Here is a 19,678-nt window from a genome sequence, read left to right as displayed (position 1 = left end):
ATGTATTACAGGTACACCCTGCCCATATGACTAGATAGATCTGGAAGAAAGGGCATTATTTCATTTAACAAGATCAATAGTGTGGGAGAAACCTAGGCAGGTTTTTTCAAGCAACTTATCCTCCACAAGACTTCCTGTTCTCCTCTACGTAATATCCTACCTGAGCAAAGAGGCATCTTTCAAAACAGAGACTCTCTTATATTGAACAAGGGGAAAGCAACTGTCCCTATCCAGCCACAGCACAGCATACTACTAGTGGTTATTGATGGTGTCTACCTTATGCTTATTTTTTTAGACAGAGTCCTTTTGGGGACAGGGAATTATTTTCTTTCATTTTCTATGCAAGCCACTTTGAAAATGTTTGTGTTGAAGAGCTAAACAAACAAACAAACAAACAAACAAAGGGTTATGCAATCCAGGAAATGATTATTTCTGTGTTTTAATCATAAGCCACTTTGATGCCCCATATTGGGTGGGAAATGGGCATAAGTGTCAGAATCAATCATGACAGGATGGCCCCTTACCGAATTTGGCCAAATAGTTGATAAGTGTGTCTGTCTCACAGTTCCTGTAAAGATCAGCCAGTTGCGTGCAGCAATTCAAGGAGAGATTGTGAATGCGGAGTCGCCTCTGCCCTGCACAGCTTGTATACAATACAGCACACTACCGGGGCGGGGGGGGGGGGAGGAAAAGAGAGAGAGAATATTATAAGCAGAGCTATTAGAGTCTCTGTTTGAGAAACAACTCAATCCCACTGCAAGTATTCCCGGCTACTTTCCATTTGAAACAGTAATGGTTCATAAAACTGACATATGCTTAAAAATGCACAGAATATTCTTAACGTTTCCAAGCAAGAACTAGAAGGGAAAAGGAGGTAGCACCTTCCTCTTATCCTTAGTTTCAACTAGAATATTCTTTAGGGCTTCATCCCCAAACAATTTAGTCACAGTGTAAGGCACTGCAACTAACATTTGCATGTGAAGTCGAGTCCACTTGTCAGTGTTTTACCCACAAGTTGCTATCACGGACGTAGTGGAGGAGGCTGAGAATCGTATTGAACCCAGTGAGGTGTCAGTAATGAATGCCTGCGCCTTTTAAAGTTTTAGCAATGTTTGTCTGAGTTGGTTTGGATCAGTGGAAGGATTGTGAAATAGTTCATCTAACCTCAGGAAGAAACTCTTCAGAAGGTGTGGACTGTAAACCTAGAGTAGTAATAGCCTTGAACATAAGGGGATGAAAATCCTCTGGTATGAATAGCCTTTGGGAAGTAGAATAAGCATCAGCCTTTTGGTCATTAGACCATCCTCCTTGGAATCCTGTTCTGGATCAGGAGCCTGCGACAAGGAGCACCTAATGGTGCCTGTTGTGCCCTGCGCTATGCCTGAGCATTGAAAGAAGGACCCAGGAGGCTTCAGCTGAGAAGGGAAGCTGGATGTAGAATTCTCCCCTTTAGGCACCAGTATACTCCGGATTGTAACTGATTGCTCCATAGCCAGCAAGGGAAGGTAAAGAAGGAGATAGAAGAAAACTGCTTTTGTTTTTGCTTTTGTTTTGTAAATAAAGGGAAGAATTAGAAAGGAGAGGAAAAGCAGGTGGAGTAGGGAGTCAAAGAGAAGAGGAGCTGTCTCTGGAGCTGGATCACAGGACTGAAAGAACTAGGTGGTGTCATCCTTCCCAGGCTCTTAATGCTTTTGACCTATTTTGCATAGTCCTGCCTCTGGAGTACATGGGAAGGATAACCCACTAAAGATGTCCTCATCCAGCAGCAGAGAAAGGAGTGTTGGTTCCACTTACCGTGAAAGCTTCTTTGATTGCTGCAGCCAGGGGCATCTCATTGGGTTATCCCTCTCAGGAGCTCCAAGGCAGGACAGAATATAATTGGACAAAGAGCTAAGTCCCGCCTACCTGAGCCCAAGGGGGATAACTCTTCCCCAGTTCTTTCGGGCCGAGAGGCGGACTAGGATAGCACCCTATAGAAGAGAACAAGCAGGAAAAGAAGAAGAACGGGCAGCTGGGATGGAGTCATTGAGCCGACACCCTCCCCAGTCTTGATGCTGTGAAGCCCGGTCCTTGATAGAAAGTAGGTCAGAACGCCGTAGCTGGATGGGCCTAGATGCCCCTGGCTGCAGCAACCAGAAGAAGCTTTCACGGCAAGTGGAACTAACGCTCCTTTCTCGGTTGCTGGCAGCCAGGGGCATCTCATTGGTACATACCACAGCTAGCCAATATGGGCGGGGGCGGTCTGAGCTATGATCGAGGAAGGACCTGCTGGAGCACTCGTCTCCCAAAGGAAGCCCTGGCTGATGCATATTCATCAATCTTGTAGTACCTGGTGAATGTAGAAGCGGAGGCCCATGTGGCCACCCTTCAGATTTCATCGACAGATGCGTGGGTGGAGAAGGCCACCGATGCTGCTGCTGCTGCTCTCGTGGAGCGTGCTACGATAGATGCTGGTGGTCTGAGGCGCTGAGATTCGTAAGCCATTGAAATGCATGCTTTTATCCACCTGGCGATAGTCGTGGATGAGCCTGCCGAGCCCACGGAACGTGGGTGGAAGGAGACGAACAAAGATTCTGAGGTTCTAAATGACTCGGAGCTCCTGATGTAGACCTTGAGACAGCGTCGTACGTCCAGCTTATGCCATTTCTTTTCAGAGGGATGAGTTGGTCGAGGACAGAATGATGGCAGGAATATGTCTTGAGAAATATGAAAAGTGGATGCCACCTTTGGACGCCTGAAGGGGTCCGGAATGTGTCGGACCGCATCCTCAAGGAAGATGCAGAAGGATTTATTTACAGATAGAGCCCTCAGTTCAGATACTCGCCTGGCCGAGGTGATGGCCACGAGGAAGGCCAGCTTGAATGTAAGTATCCGGATAGGGATGGACCGAATAGGTTCAAAGGGCTGGGACTGGAGGGCTCGGAGGACTATGTGCAGGTCCCAGGAGGGGAACCTGTGTATAGTAGGAGGAGACAGTAGAGAGGCGCCTCTCAGGAACCGACGAAGGTCAGCCTGTGCCTGGGATATCTGTGATTCTGTGCCCCCCAGCAGAGGAAGCAGGGATGCCTCTTGACGTTTCAGGGTGTTAGGGCGGAGGCCCTTCTCCAAGCCCTCCAGCAGGAATTGAAGAAGATGTTGGATGGACGCTGATCCCCGAGGTATGGAGTGTCTAGAAGCTCATCGTGGGAACATCCTCCACTTGTACTGGTATATCCTCTCCGTTGAGGGTCGCCTGGAAGCCAACATGGTGCTCAGGACCGCATCAGAAAAACCTTTCTTCCTGAGGAGGAGCCGCTCAGTCTCCAAGCGGCAAGGCGCAACCATGCTGGATTGGGATGAAGGATGGGCCCTTGGGACAGCAGGTCTGGTACTGGAGGAAGTTCCCATGGTGGAGCGGTCACCAGATGGAGAAGTTCAGGGAACCAGGGGTGTCTGGGCCAAAATGGAGCCACAAGAATGACTTCTGCCTGGTTGAGGCAGATCCTGCGGAGCACTCTCGCCAGTAGTGGGGTTGGCGGAAACGCATATAGTAGTCCCTCCAGCCAGGGTGATGACATTGCGTCGGTCGTGGTCGCGCCCGGACAGGGAAACCTTGACATGAAGGCCGGTAGTTTCTTGTTGGTCGGAGTCGCAAACAGGTCGAGGACCGGGGTGCCCCACCTTTCTGTGATCTGCTGAAACGTTGCTGGGTGTAGACTCCATTCCCCCGGAGAAACATCTGCACGACTGAGCCCGTCTGCCACCACACTGAGCTCCTCCTTCACATGGTGAGCAATCAGGGGTCCTACGTGGTGTTCCGCCCAGGATAAGAGAAGAGTCGCTTCCTGGAACATGGAGCAGGATCGGGTCCCCCCGTTTGTTGATGTAGGCCTTGGTCGCCATGTTGTCTGTTTTTATCAGCACATGCCCCCCTTGAATGGATGCTTGGAATGCCAGGAGAGCCAGTCGAATGGCTCTGAGCTCCCTCCAGTTGATGCTGTGTGTCGTCTCCTGGGGAGACCAGAGACCTTGAGCTGAGAGGTTTTGAAGCTGGGCTCCCCATCCCCGGTCGCTGGCGTCTGTGGATGATGATGATCCTGGGGGGGGGGGGTGTCCAAGAAAGGCTTGCCGCGTAGGAGGTTGTTTGGTATCAACCACCATTGGAGGAAGGACCTGACCGTAGTTGGCAATTCCAGAAGGAGTTTGGACTTCTTGGCGATCGCCTGCTGGTATGGGAGGAGGAACCACTGGAGATCGCGAAGGTGGAATCGAGCCCATGGTACCGCTTCTATCGTGGCCACCATGAGGCCCAGCAGTTTTGCCAGAGTGCTGAGTGGGGTCCTTTTGGCTGCTATGACTTGCCTCACCTCCGATTGGAGAGCTAGCTGACGGTCTGTGGGCAGCGATATAGTGGCTGCTGCTGTTTCTATAACGACTCCCAGGTGTTGGATTTGTCGTGATGGAGTCAAGTGGCTCTTCTCAATGTTGATGGTGAACCCGTGGAGATCCAAAACTGAGAGAACGGTCTCTAGATCCCTCTGGGCTTCTAGACTGGAACGAGATTGCAGGAGCAAATCGTTGAGGTACGCATAGGCCCTGATCCCTTGATTGCGTAAACGCGCCATCAGTGGTGCGAGGACTTTTGTGAACACGCGGGGAGCGGACGAGAGTCCGAACGGCAAGGCTGCATACTGGAAATGCCGACCCGCGTATTTGAAGCGGAGGTACCTTCTGCTGTCCGTGTGAATAGGGACGTGAAGGTACGCCTCCTTCAGGCTGATTGATGTCAGGAAGTCGTGGCGGTGCAGGGCTTCTGCTATGGACCTTAGGGTCTCCATGCGGAAATGGTCCTTGTGAACCAATTTGTTTAATTGCTTTAAGTCAACGGTGAAGAGAATAGAATAGACCCCTCTGCCCTCCTCCTGTGGGGGGACTGGTTCGACGGCCTTGATTTCTAGCAGGTGCTGAATGGCCTGGAGCATCCTTAAATGCTTTTCGAACGCCCGTGACCGTGGAGTTGGGAGGAACTTGAAGGATGAAGAAGAGATGAATTCTATTCTGTACCCGTGCCTGATGATGTTTGGGACCCACTCCTCTGAGGTAGAGGCTTCCCATGCGTGGAGGAACGCGGACAAACGCCCCCCATGCCAGGTGGGCCTGGCGTCACTGTTGCTGTATTTGCCTGGATTTAGAGGTAGGAGTATTCTTGAAGGCTCCCGTGCCTCTAAAGGTTGGCGAGGTCTGTTCCAGAATCCTCTCTGTGGCCTGTAGTCCGATCCTCTAAAGGAGCGGAAGCCTTGAAAGGACTGAGCTGGTTGCCGGTACTGAAATGGCTTGCAAGACACGGGCCTGTCAGTCCTCTTGGGAATGGAGGTCGGCATGGACTTCTTTTTGTCTCTGGAGTCAATCAGCAAGTCCTGTAAGGCAGATTCCCCCCAAAGTTTAGCAGAGTCATAGGGTACAGAGGTGAGATTGAGTTGAGACAACGGGTCAACTTGCCAGTTTTTTAACCATAGATTTTGCCTTCCCACCACCGTGGCCGCAGATACTCTGGCGGAAAAGCGGATGGCATCCAGTGTTGCATCTGCCATGAACGCCTGCGTCTTCTGGATTTTTAGCAGTTGCTGGCGCATGCGAACTGGATCAGATGGTGGGTTAGTAAGTAACTCATCGACCCATAGCAAGGACACCCTGGCTGCCATAGAGACGGTCGAGGTAGCGCAGGTCATCAGGGCTGAGTTGTCATGTACTCTTTTAAATGAAAGCTCAGCCTTTCTGTCCCCTAGATCCTTAAAGGACGTTTCACTGTCCTTTGGCACCAATGAACCGGACACCAGTTGGGCGATGGGGACATCGGTATTGGGGGTCTTAAGCAAGTCCGATGCCTTCTGTTGGAAAGAGTAAAATTTATTAGCTATGGCCATGGGCCTGCAATTCTGGGTGGGCAGGAGCCATTCTTCTTTCACCACGTCAGAGAATAATTCAGGCATAGGGAGTAAGAATTCCTTGGCCTTTGCTCTGGGAAAAACCAAGTCCCCCTTATATGTTTCCTGCTCTTGCGTGGGCTTGGCCTGTAGTCCAATTGTCTTAATGATTTTTGTCATTAGAGGAGTGTAATCCTCTGCCACAAATAGGCGTTGGGACACAGATGAAGGCTCTTCCCCTCGGAAGAGTGAGTGTCCGTACCATGGGGAATGGTAATGACTGGCACAACGTGTTTAGTCTTGGTCTTAGCTTTCTTAGGAGGCGGAACAAAGGCGCTGGCAGTGGATTCAGTGCTGGGTGACCTGCCTCTAGATTTTCACTTAGATTTCTTTGACTTAGGTCTTTTAGGTAGCCTAACCTGGAGAACGGTATCAATTATAGCATTTTTAAACCAGGCTTGCCATTCGGGTGGAATAGTTCTGGGTAAAGAACATACTGGGCTCTGACTGGCAGCTGCTACCCTGGAAGCTAGGCTCGGGGAGGTAGCAGCAGATTTTACACTTTTTGCAGTCCCCTCTTTGGAGAAAGCCAAGCTGAGCTGGGCACCCCCCTCCTCCGCTGCCCCAGAGGAGGTACTTGCGGTTTTGCGTGCCCTCTCCACCATTCGGAGTTCCTGTGTCTGCAGGGAGATTGCTTTGATTTCTTCAGAGGTGGGTGGAGGGTAGGCCACAGGGCGCTTCCTTCGGGGACTCCACCCCTGCTCTCCTGCGGGCCGCCGCAACCGAACGCGTCTTGCGGCCTGAGGGCGGGAGATGATCGGAGGGCTTCACAGTGTGTGGCGCAGGAGGCGGATTCGCAGCCAGCGCCCACGCAGCTGTAGCAGTGGGTTCGAGAGCAGTCGAGATTCCTGCCTGTGAGGTCGCTGCTGCACGTTCTGGAAGCTCTGAAGCGGCCGGAACGGCTCGGCGTGGCTCAGCATGAGAGCGCTCCAGCTTCCCTTTTGCAAGGACCGGGGGTGGCGGCAAGGCGGTCCCTGGAAGGGTCGGGAAAGGCCCAGTCCGAAGTTTGGCTGAGTGGGCCCCCAAGGAACTAAAAGTGCCTTTCTGCCCCCAAACAGCTGCTCCATAAACAGAGGAGCGGAGGGGTGAGGGGTGGAAAGGCGAAGGAAAAAAGCTGTGAAAAGTTCTAAAGTCCTTTTTAAAAAAAAATATAGGAGGATAGAGTAGAGTGGAAGAATGCAAGAATGAAGAAAAAAGGAAAGCAGAAGTGCAAGGGAAAGCCAAAAAACACTGAGGTGCAAGAGGAGCGAGGAAAAAAGCTGCCGTTGGAGCTGCCGAGGACAGAAAGAACTGGGGAGGAGTTATCCCCCTCGGGCTCAGGTAGGCGGGACTTATCTTTTTGTCCAATTAGATTCTGTCCTGCCTTGGAGCTCCTGAAAGGGATAACCCAATGAGATGCCCCTGGCTGCCAGCAATTGAGAAAGTGCATACCTAAAAAATGGCAGCCAGTCCCCTCCTATACTCCTCACCTGAAGAAGTGCTCCACTGTCTTCACTCAGTTTATCATCATGTTTGAATTCCACAGTGATTGTTTTGTCACAGTCCAGGCCTGCTAGCTCCACATCTGTTGTGTTGCTCATGTAAAAAGCTCCAAAGAAATCTGTCGCTCGAATACCTAGGAGGGAAAAGGAGGAGAACCCTTTAGAGTAAGCCAGTTCAGATGCTTCCTTTGAGCAAAAGGATTTACATCCTCAGTGACAGCACATGTTGCAGCAGGTTAGGCAATACCTGTGTGCTCTCATCCACCAACTGAATGTACTACCCCTTTATACATACTCACCGGTGCTTGTGCGCACCCTCATCACAGCATCAAAGCCCACTTCTTTCTGAACATCTCTACGCAAGTCATTCAAGAAGCGCTCCTGATCAGTTTCCACCTAGCACATACAACCAACAACAGATTTCACAAAACCAATAAGGAAGTGTCTTATGCATGTCAGAATCGTAGAAACTCTCAACCTGAATATCTCACAGGACTCATAATCTCATTGCTTCAAGTACTACAGAAGCCAGTTCTATCCAATTCAGTTACACACACATATAATGCATGCACAGACCACACACAGGGTCAGTTCAGAAGTCGCATGCAACCAAGGTTAAACCTTGAATTCTGCATGACATCCCCAATTTCTTTGGATCATTTTAAGGAACCCACTTCAAACCTCTGGTTCAGATATTTATTTCAAGTAATTCGATTAGAAGAAACCAAGATTTGTTGGTTCAGGCATCACAACCAATCTCAGTTCATTTTTATCTGTAAATGAAAATAGAATTCTTCTGAGGTTCACATGGGTGGGGGTAGAAGGGGACATTCCAAAGATGTTACAAAACCAGAGGGGGGGGGGCGGCAAACGCAAGCAAATTTGATGACATTTGGAGCAGCTCACAGATTTATTGTAGCTCTCTTAACTGGGAAGTGAGAAATTGCTTCTAAATATCCACATATTTAGAAGTAATTCCTCCTCAACCTACTGACTGCCAATTGTACAAAGACCACCAACAATTCTTCAATCCAATGTCAACTGACTGTGGAAAAGTCATTTACTAATGCAGAGCATATATGCTTAGAGAATTTCCAGTACATTAATTTCAAATGTGTAATGGGAAAATTCCTAGGGCATGACAAGTAAAGGCAGAGATTTAGGGGTGTATGTGAGTGTGTGAGAGAGAGAGATTCAGTGCATGCTGCTTGAACAAGAATAATTCACCTGAACAAATCTATATTGTCTTCGGAAATACCAAATTAGTATCAATTTGTACCTGATAGAAGTATAACATGATCTCTTGTTGTACCAACTTGATGTTTGAGAATGCAAGCCTTCAGATTTCAGAGAAGTCATCAGCTGGCAAGTAGCCCTTTGAAGCAATCCTCCCCACTGAATGTGGGAAGGGGAAGCAAGAAAGAGCATGCCAGCTGACCCTGCCCACCACACATTCAGCATTTGTGAGCAAGGGGGGGTATAACTGCCACAGCCCAGCGGGAACTCTGGATACTTAGGGTTTCTACTGGCTTGATGTGCACAGGTACACCACCTTGCTCATGAGCAGTGAATGCGTGGCCACCAGTGGACATGGCCAGCAAACGCATCTGCAACAGGCGGCCACGGCCATGCTCTCACACCTTGTTTTCACTGAGCACAGGGAGAATTACTTCAGAAGTAGTCTCGCGTCTTCCGAGAAAGGTAACAGGAGAGCTGCTCTTTCAGTAACAGCACTGCCAGATCAGTTTTGAAGCTCAAGAGGTTGCCTACTCCCATACCAACTGTTGCTCCAATGAAAAGTTATTTTAATTTTTTGTCTTTTATCCTTTAAGACCAGCACGGCAACTACTGTTAAACGAACTAATTATACAAAGTACGCATCCTGAATGAAAGCAGACCATACCTGGAAATAGGTGTATTTATAAATGGAGCCACCTGTCTGATAAGGAACAACCCCCAGAGTAGCCACATCCAAGTACTGGTTTGGAAAAAGAAACAGATCCACACAGCAGCCTTGCGCTACACATTCTTTGGCTAAGTTGCTATAGAAGCCTGTCTGAGGCTGAAACAGAGTCTACGGAGAAAAAGGTGGAGCAGAGAGATTAGAAAGCCTTATTTATATATTTACAATGTAAACCATTTTGACAACTTTTGTTGAAAAGCAGTGTATAAATATTCATAGTGCTATCAGAAGAGAAAGGTTGAGCTTATCTGACAATTTCTAAGAATACAATATGCTAAGATTATTCCCTCTATTCATATGACCAACAATGGAAGTAAAATCAGCTATACAGACTAGGTGAAAAGAAATTAAGTGATGATTCAGAGGAACTAAACTGTACCTTTGGTTCTAGAGTTCAACCGCTAACTCTTGTTTCACACATAAATATTTCCTACTATTTCTCCCTATCTTATGAACCACTTCATTTAAAAACCACCTTTGTTTCACATTTCCCATTTACCATAACAAAGGTTATAGATATTTTTATAGAGCATGTTGATCCAGCATGTTCTCCTGGTGCAAATGTTAACCATATCGCTGAGAATTTCAATCAATTATTGAAAGGGAAATAAGGTATTGGGGAGGGGGTGGAAGGAGGTAGATCCTGGGAGTGGAAAGGGATAAAGAAAGAAAAGCAGGCTGCTGGGGATTAGGAAGAAATGAAGGGGTGATTCTTTACTAGATAGTTCGGTCTTACTAGTAATTTCTCCTCAAACTTTCTTTAAATGAGGCACCTGATTTATTGATGAAAACAAATGCAACTTAAATACAGGACACATTACCTTTTCTTTCTCAGTATTTATCAGTTTCTTGTCATCTCTGTTTTTCAGCTTCCCTGGAGCCTCTGCAATGGGCAGTGATGTATGAAATATGAAGAGCTTACCAGCACACTCTGCTGCCTGCAAGCAAGTAGATAACAGTCCTTAGGTCAGAAGCCAAATGCAGCAGTAGAGGATCTTTGACAAGTCAGATGCCTAAGCTCCCATGTTAAGAACATAACAGCCCTGCTGGATCAGGCCCAAGGTCCATCTAGTCCAGCATCCTGTTTCCCCACAGTGGCCCACCAGATGCCTGAGAAGCCCACAGGCAAGAGGTAGGGGTATCCTGCTAATGCTCCCCTGCAACTGGTATTTTTAGAATTAAATACTTCTGCATGTACTCTGTGTACTAAGATATTATGGGGTTCTCTTAATAAAAAGGCAACTAATTTGTTTGAAGGACAGCAAGACTGAGGCACCCCAAGTACTTTTAGCAGGGCCTTATCTAAAGTAATAATCTCTGCAGTGTTTTTACGCTCAGCATACTGCAGACAGAATTGTAGTCACATGAAAACAGATGCGGTAGCAGCTTGTTTAGGAATGCAATTCCACCAGCACATTTAAAAAACTGCTAAATATATATGAACACTCTCTCATGAACAGCATGCTGACGATAAAAATCTCACTTGTTTTTAACCAACATAAAGGCTCGTACGTTTTCCTCTTAAAGTCTTAAATGGTTGGCAAGAGGCTTTGAGCACCTTGTCTATGTTCTTGGACCAGAATGAACTAAAGAATGCTCTGAACCATCTGTAAGATCTCCACCAGGTGGCACTGAGAAGATCTCCACCAGGTGGCACTGAGAAGATGCAATAGTGGAGAAGTATATATAGGTATAGAGGGAGGGAAAGAAAACTTTGAAGAGGGGTCAAAAGCCATGAAATGCAACATCCATTAGGTTTCTGATATTTTTATACTAGGCTCAAATGTATGCAAGACTCAAGTAAATACACACATGCTTATCTTGTATGCATATGAACGTTGCAGACCAACTGTTCCACTTGAATTTCAGGCTTCTTTGGCCCATTGTCTACATTTTTATCCCTTTGTATATGCTTGCCATCTGAGGACTATGCTTCATTTATCTAATATAGTCCACAACATGCCACAATGACCGTTAGACTTTAAAGGTGCCAGGAGTTTCCTGGTCGTTTTTGGTGTAGAGTAACACAGTTAATTGCTCTGGAATTGCAAGCAAAATTAGGCTGCCGGTTCGAATCCCCACTGGTATGTTTCCCAGACTATGGGAAACACCTATACCGGGCAGTAGCAATATAGGACGGACGATGATGAAAGGCATCATCTCATACTGAGCGGGAGATGACAATGGTAAACCTCTCCTGTATTCTACCAAAGACAACCACAGGGCTCTGTGGTCGCCAGGAGTTGACACCGACTCGACAGCACATGTTACCTTTACAATAAGTCTACAATATCTTCTTAAGTTCTTGTTTACAACACATTCTTGAACTCCCCATCACAACCCCTACTCTTCAAGTAAAGGAGAGCTGGTCTTCTGGTAGCAAGCATAACTTGTCCCCTTAGCTAAGCAAGGTCCTTGGCTAAGGACCTGGTTGCATATGAATGGGAGACTTGATGTGTGAGCACCGTAAGATATTCCCCTCGGGATGGAGCCACTCTGGGAAGAGCAGAAGGTTCCCTCCCTGGAATCTCCAAGATAGAGCTGAGAGAGATTCCTGCCTGCAACCTTGGAGAAGCTGCTGCCAGTCTGTGTAGACAATACTGAGCTAGATGGACCTATGGTCTGACTCAGTACATGGCAGTTTCCTATGTTCCTAAGTGCTTAGTATAGAGTACCTTGAGTACTTGCCTTTTCAGCTTTATCAGGTATCATGCACTATACTGTTACAGCACAGCATGTAGTTAGCCACGTGATCATACATTAGTTGCATGCCAATGACAGATTATGTTTTATACTTTGCTGACAACCTCCCAGAACTTCAGCAGGTTTACAAGGTGCTCAGAGAAGTTCAGACCTGATAGTAATATGTAATGAAAATATGACAAAGAGTTCAGCTTGGACTGATGATAAACATCAAAACAACCTTAAGTGCCTCTATGCCAGCCTGGATCACTGGAGCAAACACAGTTTCTGTTTCTCTTGTATCAGCAAACATTTCTGGAATCTGGTCCAGCAAGCTGCAAGATGAGAAAATGCAAGTCAGTCAAAGGACATCACATTAACCAAGTGAACCTCAGTTGTTGAAACTGCGTACATTGTGAATGACATCCTGCCATGTTGATTGCGTCCATTTTTAAACAGTTTTTAGAAAATGTTGTTTGCAATTATATGCAGAGTTTTAGAGAATGGCTTACAAAAGCTAAAAACTTAACGCAACCAAATCTCTAGGGCACATACTGTAGAAGCCCACAAATGCTCTTACTATGCTCTCCCTCTGGTGAGTGCGATCAGCCTCAGCACTTCTTTGGAGCTTGGACCTGGGGATCATCCAGATAGACTTGTGTTTCTGAGGAATGTCAAACATTTGTGAAGCAATGAGACAGGAACAACCTCAAACCCTCCTCTCCAGCTGGAAAGAGGGTGAGGTATTATTCCAGCAGCTGCACTATGCTTCAAAAGCTGCACTATACTTTTTCCAATGTCAAGAATCAAACTGCATGCAGGGGAGAAGGCTGTCCCCATCTTGGTAACCTTCCATGGCAACTGGAGCACCTCACAAATGCAATTATGAGGATGATTTCCTCTCCTCCTCCAACTTTGAGAGAATGGGTGGGACTCCTGTGTTGCTCTGTACTCTTAGCACCTTGAAAGTGCAGGATGACAGAAGCCACCTCCTGCTCTCCTCTTGAGCTTGGGGCAAAAGATTGCCCACCAACTCATGCTGAGTTTTGGAGGCTCTCTAAGAATCTCTGAAGTGCAGCCCAGGGTGAGGGACAAGACTTTGCCCCTTTCCATAGGGAGTGGAGCAGGGTCCCAGCAATCATGAATTTTGGCTAGCTACAAAACCAGCCAAAAAATTTGCAGCCATCTGTGAATCCATAAGGAAAACAAAAATCTTTGCAAACTCCCCCAACCCTCTTATTTAGAGTACAATTAGTTTCCAGCACACTCTCCAGAATCTAAAGTGTAAAACTATTTGATACCTTAACAATTCACCAGGGTTAACTTCATACTGAATGTGGGTTTCAGCATTAATACACTTTTAATGAATCAATAATCTTTATTATGGTCCAAGACCAGCATAAGACGAAACAGTAGAGCATGATTCAGGATAATAAAAGCAAATAATGGAACCATAAATCTATACTAAAGTTACCACTCTAATACTGTACAACTATATTATAATATTACAAAGCTGCTACACCTTAGTAAAGAGGGTAGCTGTGAGATTATTGAACAGCTATATTAAAAAAATATGTATATATATAAAGTGCAAAAAGCAGTGGCTATAAAATAAGATATGAACACTAGAAAAGATAAAATAGTCAGCAGTTTAAAGCTATGCAGAGATGATGCAATGGTATGGACTGGCAGTCGAGGACCGGCAGATCTGACACACTGCCACACAGAACTTGGCAGTGTTATATGTAAAGGCTGGGTCTTCATTCAAAACCAACATCCAGGTATAGACATGGCTTGGGCAACCAGGGTACTTGCGAAGTAATGGAAATATAAGCTTGGACCAACTGTCTCTGTAAAAAGGGGCAAAAGAGTAGTACATGTGGTGTGGTTCTGACCTCCCCAGTATCACAGGGACAACGTATCTCTGTGTTTGAGATCTTTCTGTATTTGCCTTCCAATACAGCAGAGGGGAGGGCATGACAACAGGCAAGGGTACAAGCCCTTTATTTTATTTATTGTTAAATTTGTATACTGCCTTTCATTAAAACAATCAATTTCCCATTTCCAAGCCCTTCCGTGGCTTGGTATTTCCAGCTGCAACAGGTACGCAGTGGGGGAGATAGAATATTTGAGCCTTTCTGAGGACAGGAAGGTCGAAACCCTGCCTAGGTTGGCCTAGCGGTCAGTGTACATTATCCTCTGTTTAATTACTGTTTTTGTCTGGTCACAGTCCATAGAAAGTGTGTGTGGGGGGAGGTGAGGGACCCAGGAGTGACAATTTAGTCCACACGGCCCATTTCCAGGAAGAGTGAAAATTGGCCTACAGGGTCAAAGGGACCAGGCCCCGAGGGTTGAGGGATAATTTAAGCCAGAAGTTAAGAATGGTCATCTACACTCTGGCCTCAACCTTTATCATGCCCATTTCCAAGCATGGGGCAGCGTTTCAGACACAGCGAGGCACTTGGAGGGCTGCTCTTAGAAGTTTGGACTGAACCTGCTCCAAAGGGGCAAGATTGGAGCCACCCCACCCCCCCATTGGGCACCATAGAGGAGTTGCACTAACATCTTGGCCACTGTTCCCTCTAACAGGGATTCCCAGATGTTGTTCACAACTCCTAGCATCCCCAACTGCAGTTGCCTTTGGTTGGGGATTCTGGGAATCCCTGTTAGAGGGAACACTGGTCTTGGCCTCAAATGACTTGAGCACTGCGGGCACATATTGGCCCCATCTAGTCCACAGGAATTTTAAGATGGTGGCGGAGCTCCTCTGAGCAGTGAGGGCGACATAGTTGCAGTGGGCCTTTCTTGAGCCAGAGGTATGGAGGATCACCCCCAGAAATTTGAAACAAGCAACCTGTTTGGCCTCGTGGCTGTTTATACTCCAGGGACGGGTCTTAAGTCTTCTGGCAAAAGTCATAACTCTAATTTTTTTGGTAGTTGACCATTCTTGCAGTACTCAGCTAAAGCTGCCAACTTAGAGCTGCTAGTGCTTCTGAGACCCATGGTAGTCCTAGAGTGGATTGCAGAATCATCAGCGTAGAGCAGGGCTGCTCAACTTCAGCCCTCCAACTTGTTGGCCTACAACTCCTAAAATCCCTGGCTACTGGTCACTGTGGCTGGGAATTATGGGACTTGTCATCCAAAAACAGCTGGGGGGCCAAGATTTGGGCAGGCCTGGTGTAGAGCAGGGAGGAAATGCTTCAATCTGCCAGCTTGGGAGTGTGAACATCTGGGCTACTAAGGTGGCTCACCATGTCATTGATGTAAAAATTGAAAGGGAGCGGTGCCAGGATGCAGCCCTGTTTGACTCCCTTCTGTGTCGAGACAGGATTCGTGAGGTGCCCTTGTGGTTTGCACCTTACCTTGAGAGTCGTCTGCATGCAGAATGCGCTTTTACTCATTTAAGCTTACGAATTGGTTAAAAAAACTTGCTAGAAACAAGTTCTATGATAGCTTCTGTATCAGGACATATCAGTCAAGCCACTTATTGCTTATGTGCCAATTTCCATTTACCTGTTGAAAACTGTGCGGGACTCACTGACATTCACAAGGAAGCCATCCAGCAGAGGTACAAACATATCTGCTACATCTGATACAACCATCATTTGTGGCTGTGCCAGGGAGCTCTTCACATTATAGAAGTGCAGGACTTTGTTGTAGGTGACAAAGCCCACCCGGATAGTGGATTCTTCCATGTTTCCTTCTCTGTGCAAAGAAAGAAAATAATATAGGTTGTAAAGGGCCCTCAAAGACAAATAGAATAAACTCATAAGACAGTGGCATGATCAAAATATTCTGTTCCAAAAGCTACTGAAGGAATTGTACAACCAGCTCTCTGCTTGGGTTTCTTAATACCAGTTCCTGCCTTGGGAATATTTTACTGGAAGGTGGGTTTAAACATTTCTAAATAACTGAGCCAAGAATATGTTCCTCACATTAAAAATCTTCGGAAGCTTGCAACTCAGATTAATCTAAATCTATCATATTTCATGACTAGAATCTCATCTGAACAGGTACCTGGGCAGGTAGTCCAGGAGAGTCTTCAACTCTTCACAAATCAGCTTTACCAGACCACTCTTTATTGCATTGTATGACACATCAATCATGAAAATAAATGCTGGGGGATTGGGAAACTTGTTATTCTGAAGGGGAGAAAAAAAGAAATGCTGCTATTAAAAATATTTACTGCTTTTTTATGTAGTTTACATAGCAAGAGGAATGAGAAGATGGTTCCATGTTCTAAAACAGCTCACAATCTAAACACAGATCTATTATTAGCATGCATATTTGTGTATTGCTTCATTAGCACAATAAATGCAAATCATCTGTACAACTGTGTAGAGTCATACCTGCAATGAGCTACACTTTATTTATTTATTTATTTATTTAATTTATTTAACTTCTATACTGCCCAAACTTTCATCTCTGGGCAGTTAACATAAAAACAATTAACACACATATAAAAGTTAAAACAATGCAACAATTTAAAAACAGCCATAAAATTAAAAACAGACAGTTTTTAAAAGCTGGGAAAGCTTCGGTGAAGAGATGGGTTTTCAGGTATTTTTAAAAAATTGACAGAGATGGGGAGGATCGTATCTCAGCAGGGAGCACATTCCACAATCTCGGGGCAGCGACCGAGAAGGCCTGTCTCTGTGCAGCCACCAGACGAGTTGGTGGCAACTGGAGACGGACCTCCTCAGATGACCTCAATGGGCGGTATCTTACAATAGCTTTGTCTTTCTAATTTTGTCTCAATATCTCTGTTATAGCATAATAAGCATAATAAACATCTGTGTAACAATCCTCAGCCAGGGCATCAAACTGGGCTAGCTATGAGGGAAGCTGGTAGGATGCATGTCCTCATGACAGGACAGTCTCAGTTTTACCATGTAGCACATTGAGAGAGAAGGAGGCTCTCTCAGAGAGCTCACTACAAATATAATTTTCTTTCCCTTTAAAATGCAAAGGATGGGCAAAGGATTTTAAATTTGCCTTAGAGTTACCTATTCTTTAACAAAAACTTTTGAGATGCAGCAGTCTAGAAACAGAAAAAGTAAAAAGTGATCAAATGTGCAAGTAACAGAAGCACTTATAAGAACATTCCTCAGCTCACACGCTGGAGGATCTTTTCTAGACTTGTCAATAGCAACTTCAACAAATGCAGAGTTTGAGATGAAAGTTCATCTTCAAGGTAAGCAGACAACCAACTACTGCTTTCATTTCTCCAGGATTTCATTTGAAACATCAGACCGTAGTGCCCTGTTACAGTAACAGAATTTCATAAAACATTCCCCTTCGCAATACAAAAGGAGATTCTCAGACATCCAGACTAATGCTGTGCATGCCAGAAACATTTCAAATGCTCAATGGGGATGAGTTTTTTTTTTTTTTGTCGATCTCCTCTTCCCTCTGCAGCCCACTGTATCTTCCAAAAATACATTCTTGAGTGTTGTGGACTTCACAAGGACATATTTTCAGAAGGCACAATAGGTTGCAGAGTGACAAGGATTCCCCACCACCACCATGCATGTGAAATGTTTGTTGGCAGGCACAGTGTTAGTCTGGATATCAGTGACTTCCAAATAGATCTAGAATGTATATTCTGAGCCTACATCACTAGGGAAGGGGCAATATTTAGCATAGCACTGTATTTACAAGTAGCATACCTTGCAGTAGTCAACAGTGGCCAAGAACTCATAGGAGCCTAATGATAACTCTGGCCGGTCATAATAGTCCACTCGTCTGCCTGTGTGATCCAAGTGCTGGAAGTAGTGAGATGGCACTGGGGGAAGAGGAGGAAAAAATGCTCAATACACACACTTCCCTAGGTAGTTTAGTGATGTTTTCTGTGGTAAGGGTGGGCCAGTTTAGATGCCACTACAGGGCAAGGTTGACACACCCTCAAAGAAAAACACCAGTAGTGAGTAAAAAAACTAAACTTGTCAAATGTTTACTGTTCCTTCCAGTATGCTCAACTACAGACCACTTTCACATATTACGTTTCTGTCAGTTGTCTGAGCATTCCTCTAAATAATGGAGTGCTTCCAGATTTGTGCACATTGCAGCAACCATGATTGCTTATTCATATTAAGTCTCTATATGCCAGCAAGTACTTTGGGAAGGGCTTAGGTAACCAACAGAATCTGACAGCCTTCAGAAAAACAGGTTGCTCACCTGTAACTGATGATCTGGTAGAGATACGTCGACATCCATAAGAATGGGTTCTGCGCCTGCACAGGAAACCCGCGGTAGCCATGCCTCAGCTTTTTGAGGTGTCCAAGCCCCGCCTCCACACAAAGCGTTCTATTTAAGGGCAGGCTGGGCGCCATGTTCCTCAGTTCTTTGGACGACTGCCATGGAGGACGACCATCCTGTGAGTAGGTGAGTTCATACTTGATGAATCCAAGGGCAATAGCAAGCATACCACTATGTGCATAGCAGAGCACTACTACTGCAGAGGGGTAGGAAGGGAGGGTCTTATGGATGCTGACAGATCTCTACCAGATCATCAGTTACAGGTGAGCAACCTGTTTATCTGGATCGAGATCAGTCGACAGCCATAAGAATGGGTGTTTAGCAAGCTCCCAAAGGAGGAGGGTGCAGTAGTGCTATTGCAACACCCGTTTGGGGACGCTTCTCCCGAAGCTAGCCTCTACAGCAGAGCACACATCTATGGCATAATGTTTAATAAATGGGAGATTTGATGACCAGGTGGCCGCTTTGCAGATATCTAAGGAGCCAACTCCCGAAAGGTGTGCTGCTGAAGAAGCTAGGCCTGAGTAGAGTGGGCTTTGATGGCTTCTGGTGGTGTCTTTTGTTATATCTTGTAGGTGAGCCGAATGAGGTCAACTAGCCACCTAGACAACCATTGCCGAGATATTGAAGAGCCCTTGGTGGAACCACTGTAGGCAATGAAGAGGCGTGAAGAGGATCTGAAGTCTTTTGTGCATGCCATATAGAACGAGAGCGCCCTGGAGTAGCAGTATTTGTTGCAACGCCATCATTCTGAATTTCTTGACGCAGATAAATTTGTTTAATTAGCGAAAGTCCATGATGGGGAGGATGTCCCATCCCACTTCGGAACTTGAAAGTAGCAGGAATAGAACCCATCCCGCCTGTCCGCCCACTGCACCAGGGTAATTGCCCCTTTCTCCAACAGTCCTTTGACCTCCTCCTGTAGAGTGGCAGACGGAGGAGTGATCCGCATTCTCGTGAACCGTGAGATCAACTTGAATTTGATGGCGTATCCTGAAGATATGATCTTCAAGACCCAGCGGTCTGATGTTATGTGTTGCCATGTGGGAGCATGATGTGTCAGCTTGATGTAAGGCTGTGCCAGAGGTGGATCGATGTGATCCGTCAGTTGAGATGTGATTTCCCCCGACGGCAGGAATGGAATGTGGAGAGGTGATGGTGGGTGGACTTGCACTTCAAAGGTGCTTCTGGGTGTCTGATACCTTGGGACCTTGGGCCTGTGAAGACTTGAACTTGTTCTGGTAGGAACGTCTCTGATATGATGGGTACGACTTCCGGTAATCCCTAAGCTCTTGTTGACGGAACAAGGGTTGTTGCTTGTTGTAGGCTGA

At 46.2% G+C, this 19,678-nt stretch overlaps 1 protein-coding gene across 5 annotated transcripts in view; it reads right to left on the bottom strand.

Moving 5' to 3' along the window:
- The window catches only part of SEC24C (SEC24 homolog C, COPII coat complex component), a 77,099-nt gene that overhangs the window by 11,411 nt on the left and 46,010 nt on the right, over window positions 1-19,678 (bottom strand). For all 5 annotated transcript variants that reach the window (XM_053312157.1, XM_053312159.1, XM_053312160.1 and 2 more), the window contains 9 exons: window positions 17,759-17,874; window positions 16,107-16,231; window positions 15,603-15,794; window positions 12,331-12,424; window positions 10,229-10,345; window positions 9,348-9,518; window positions 7,744-7,840; window positions 7,433-7,578; window positions 525-663 (listed from right to left, as the gene is read on the bottom strand). In XM_053312157.1, the coding sequence (XP_053168132.1) occupies window positions 525-663; window positions 7,433-7,578; window positions 7,744-7,840; window positions 9,348-9,518; window positions 10,229-10,345; window positions 12,331-12,424; window positions 15,603-15,794; window positions 16,107-16,231; window positions 17,759-17,874 (1,197 nt within the window). The remainder of the gene's footprint in view (window positions 1-524; window positions 664-7,432; window positions 7,579-7,743; window positions 7,841-9,347; window positions 9,519-10,228; window positions 10,346-12,330; window positions 12,425-15,602; window positions 15,795-16,106; window positions 16,232-17,758; window positions 17,875-19,678) is intronic.

This window comes from Hemicordylus capensis, chromosome 3, assembly GCF_027244095.1.
Source record: "Hemicordylus capensis ecotype Gifberg chromosome 3, rHemCap1.1.pri, whole genome shotgun sequence".
NCBI lineage: Eukaryota > Metazoa > Chordata > Lepidosauria > Squamata > Cordylidae > Hemicordylus > Hemicordylus capensis.
The sequence above is the reverse complement of the archived record's forward strand: the minus strand, read 5'-3'. Positions and strand labels throughout refer to the sequence as shown.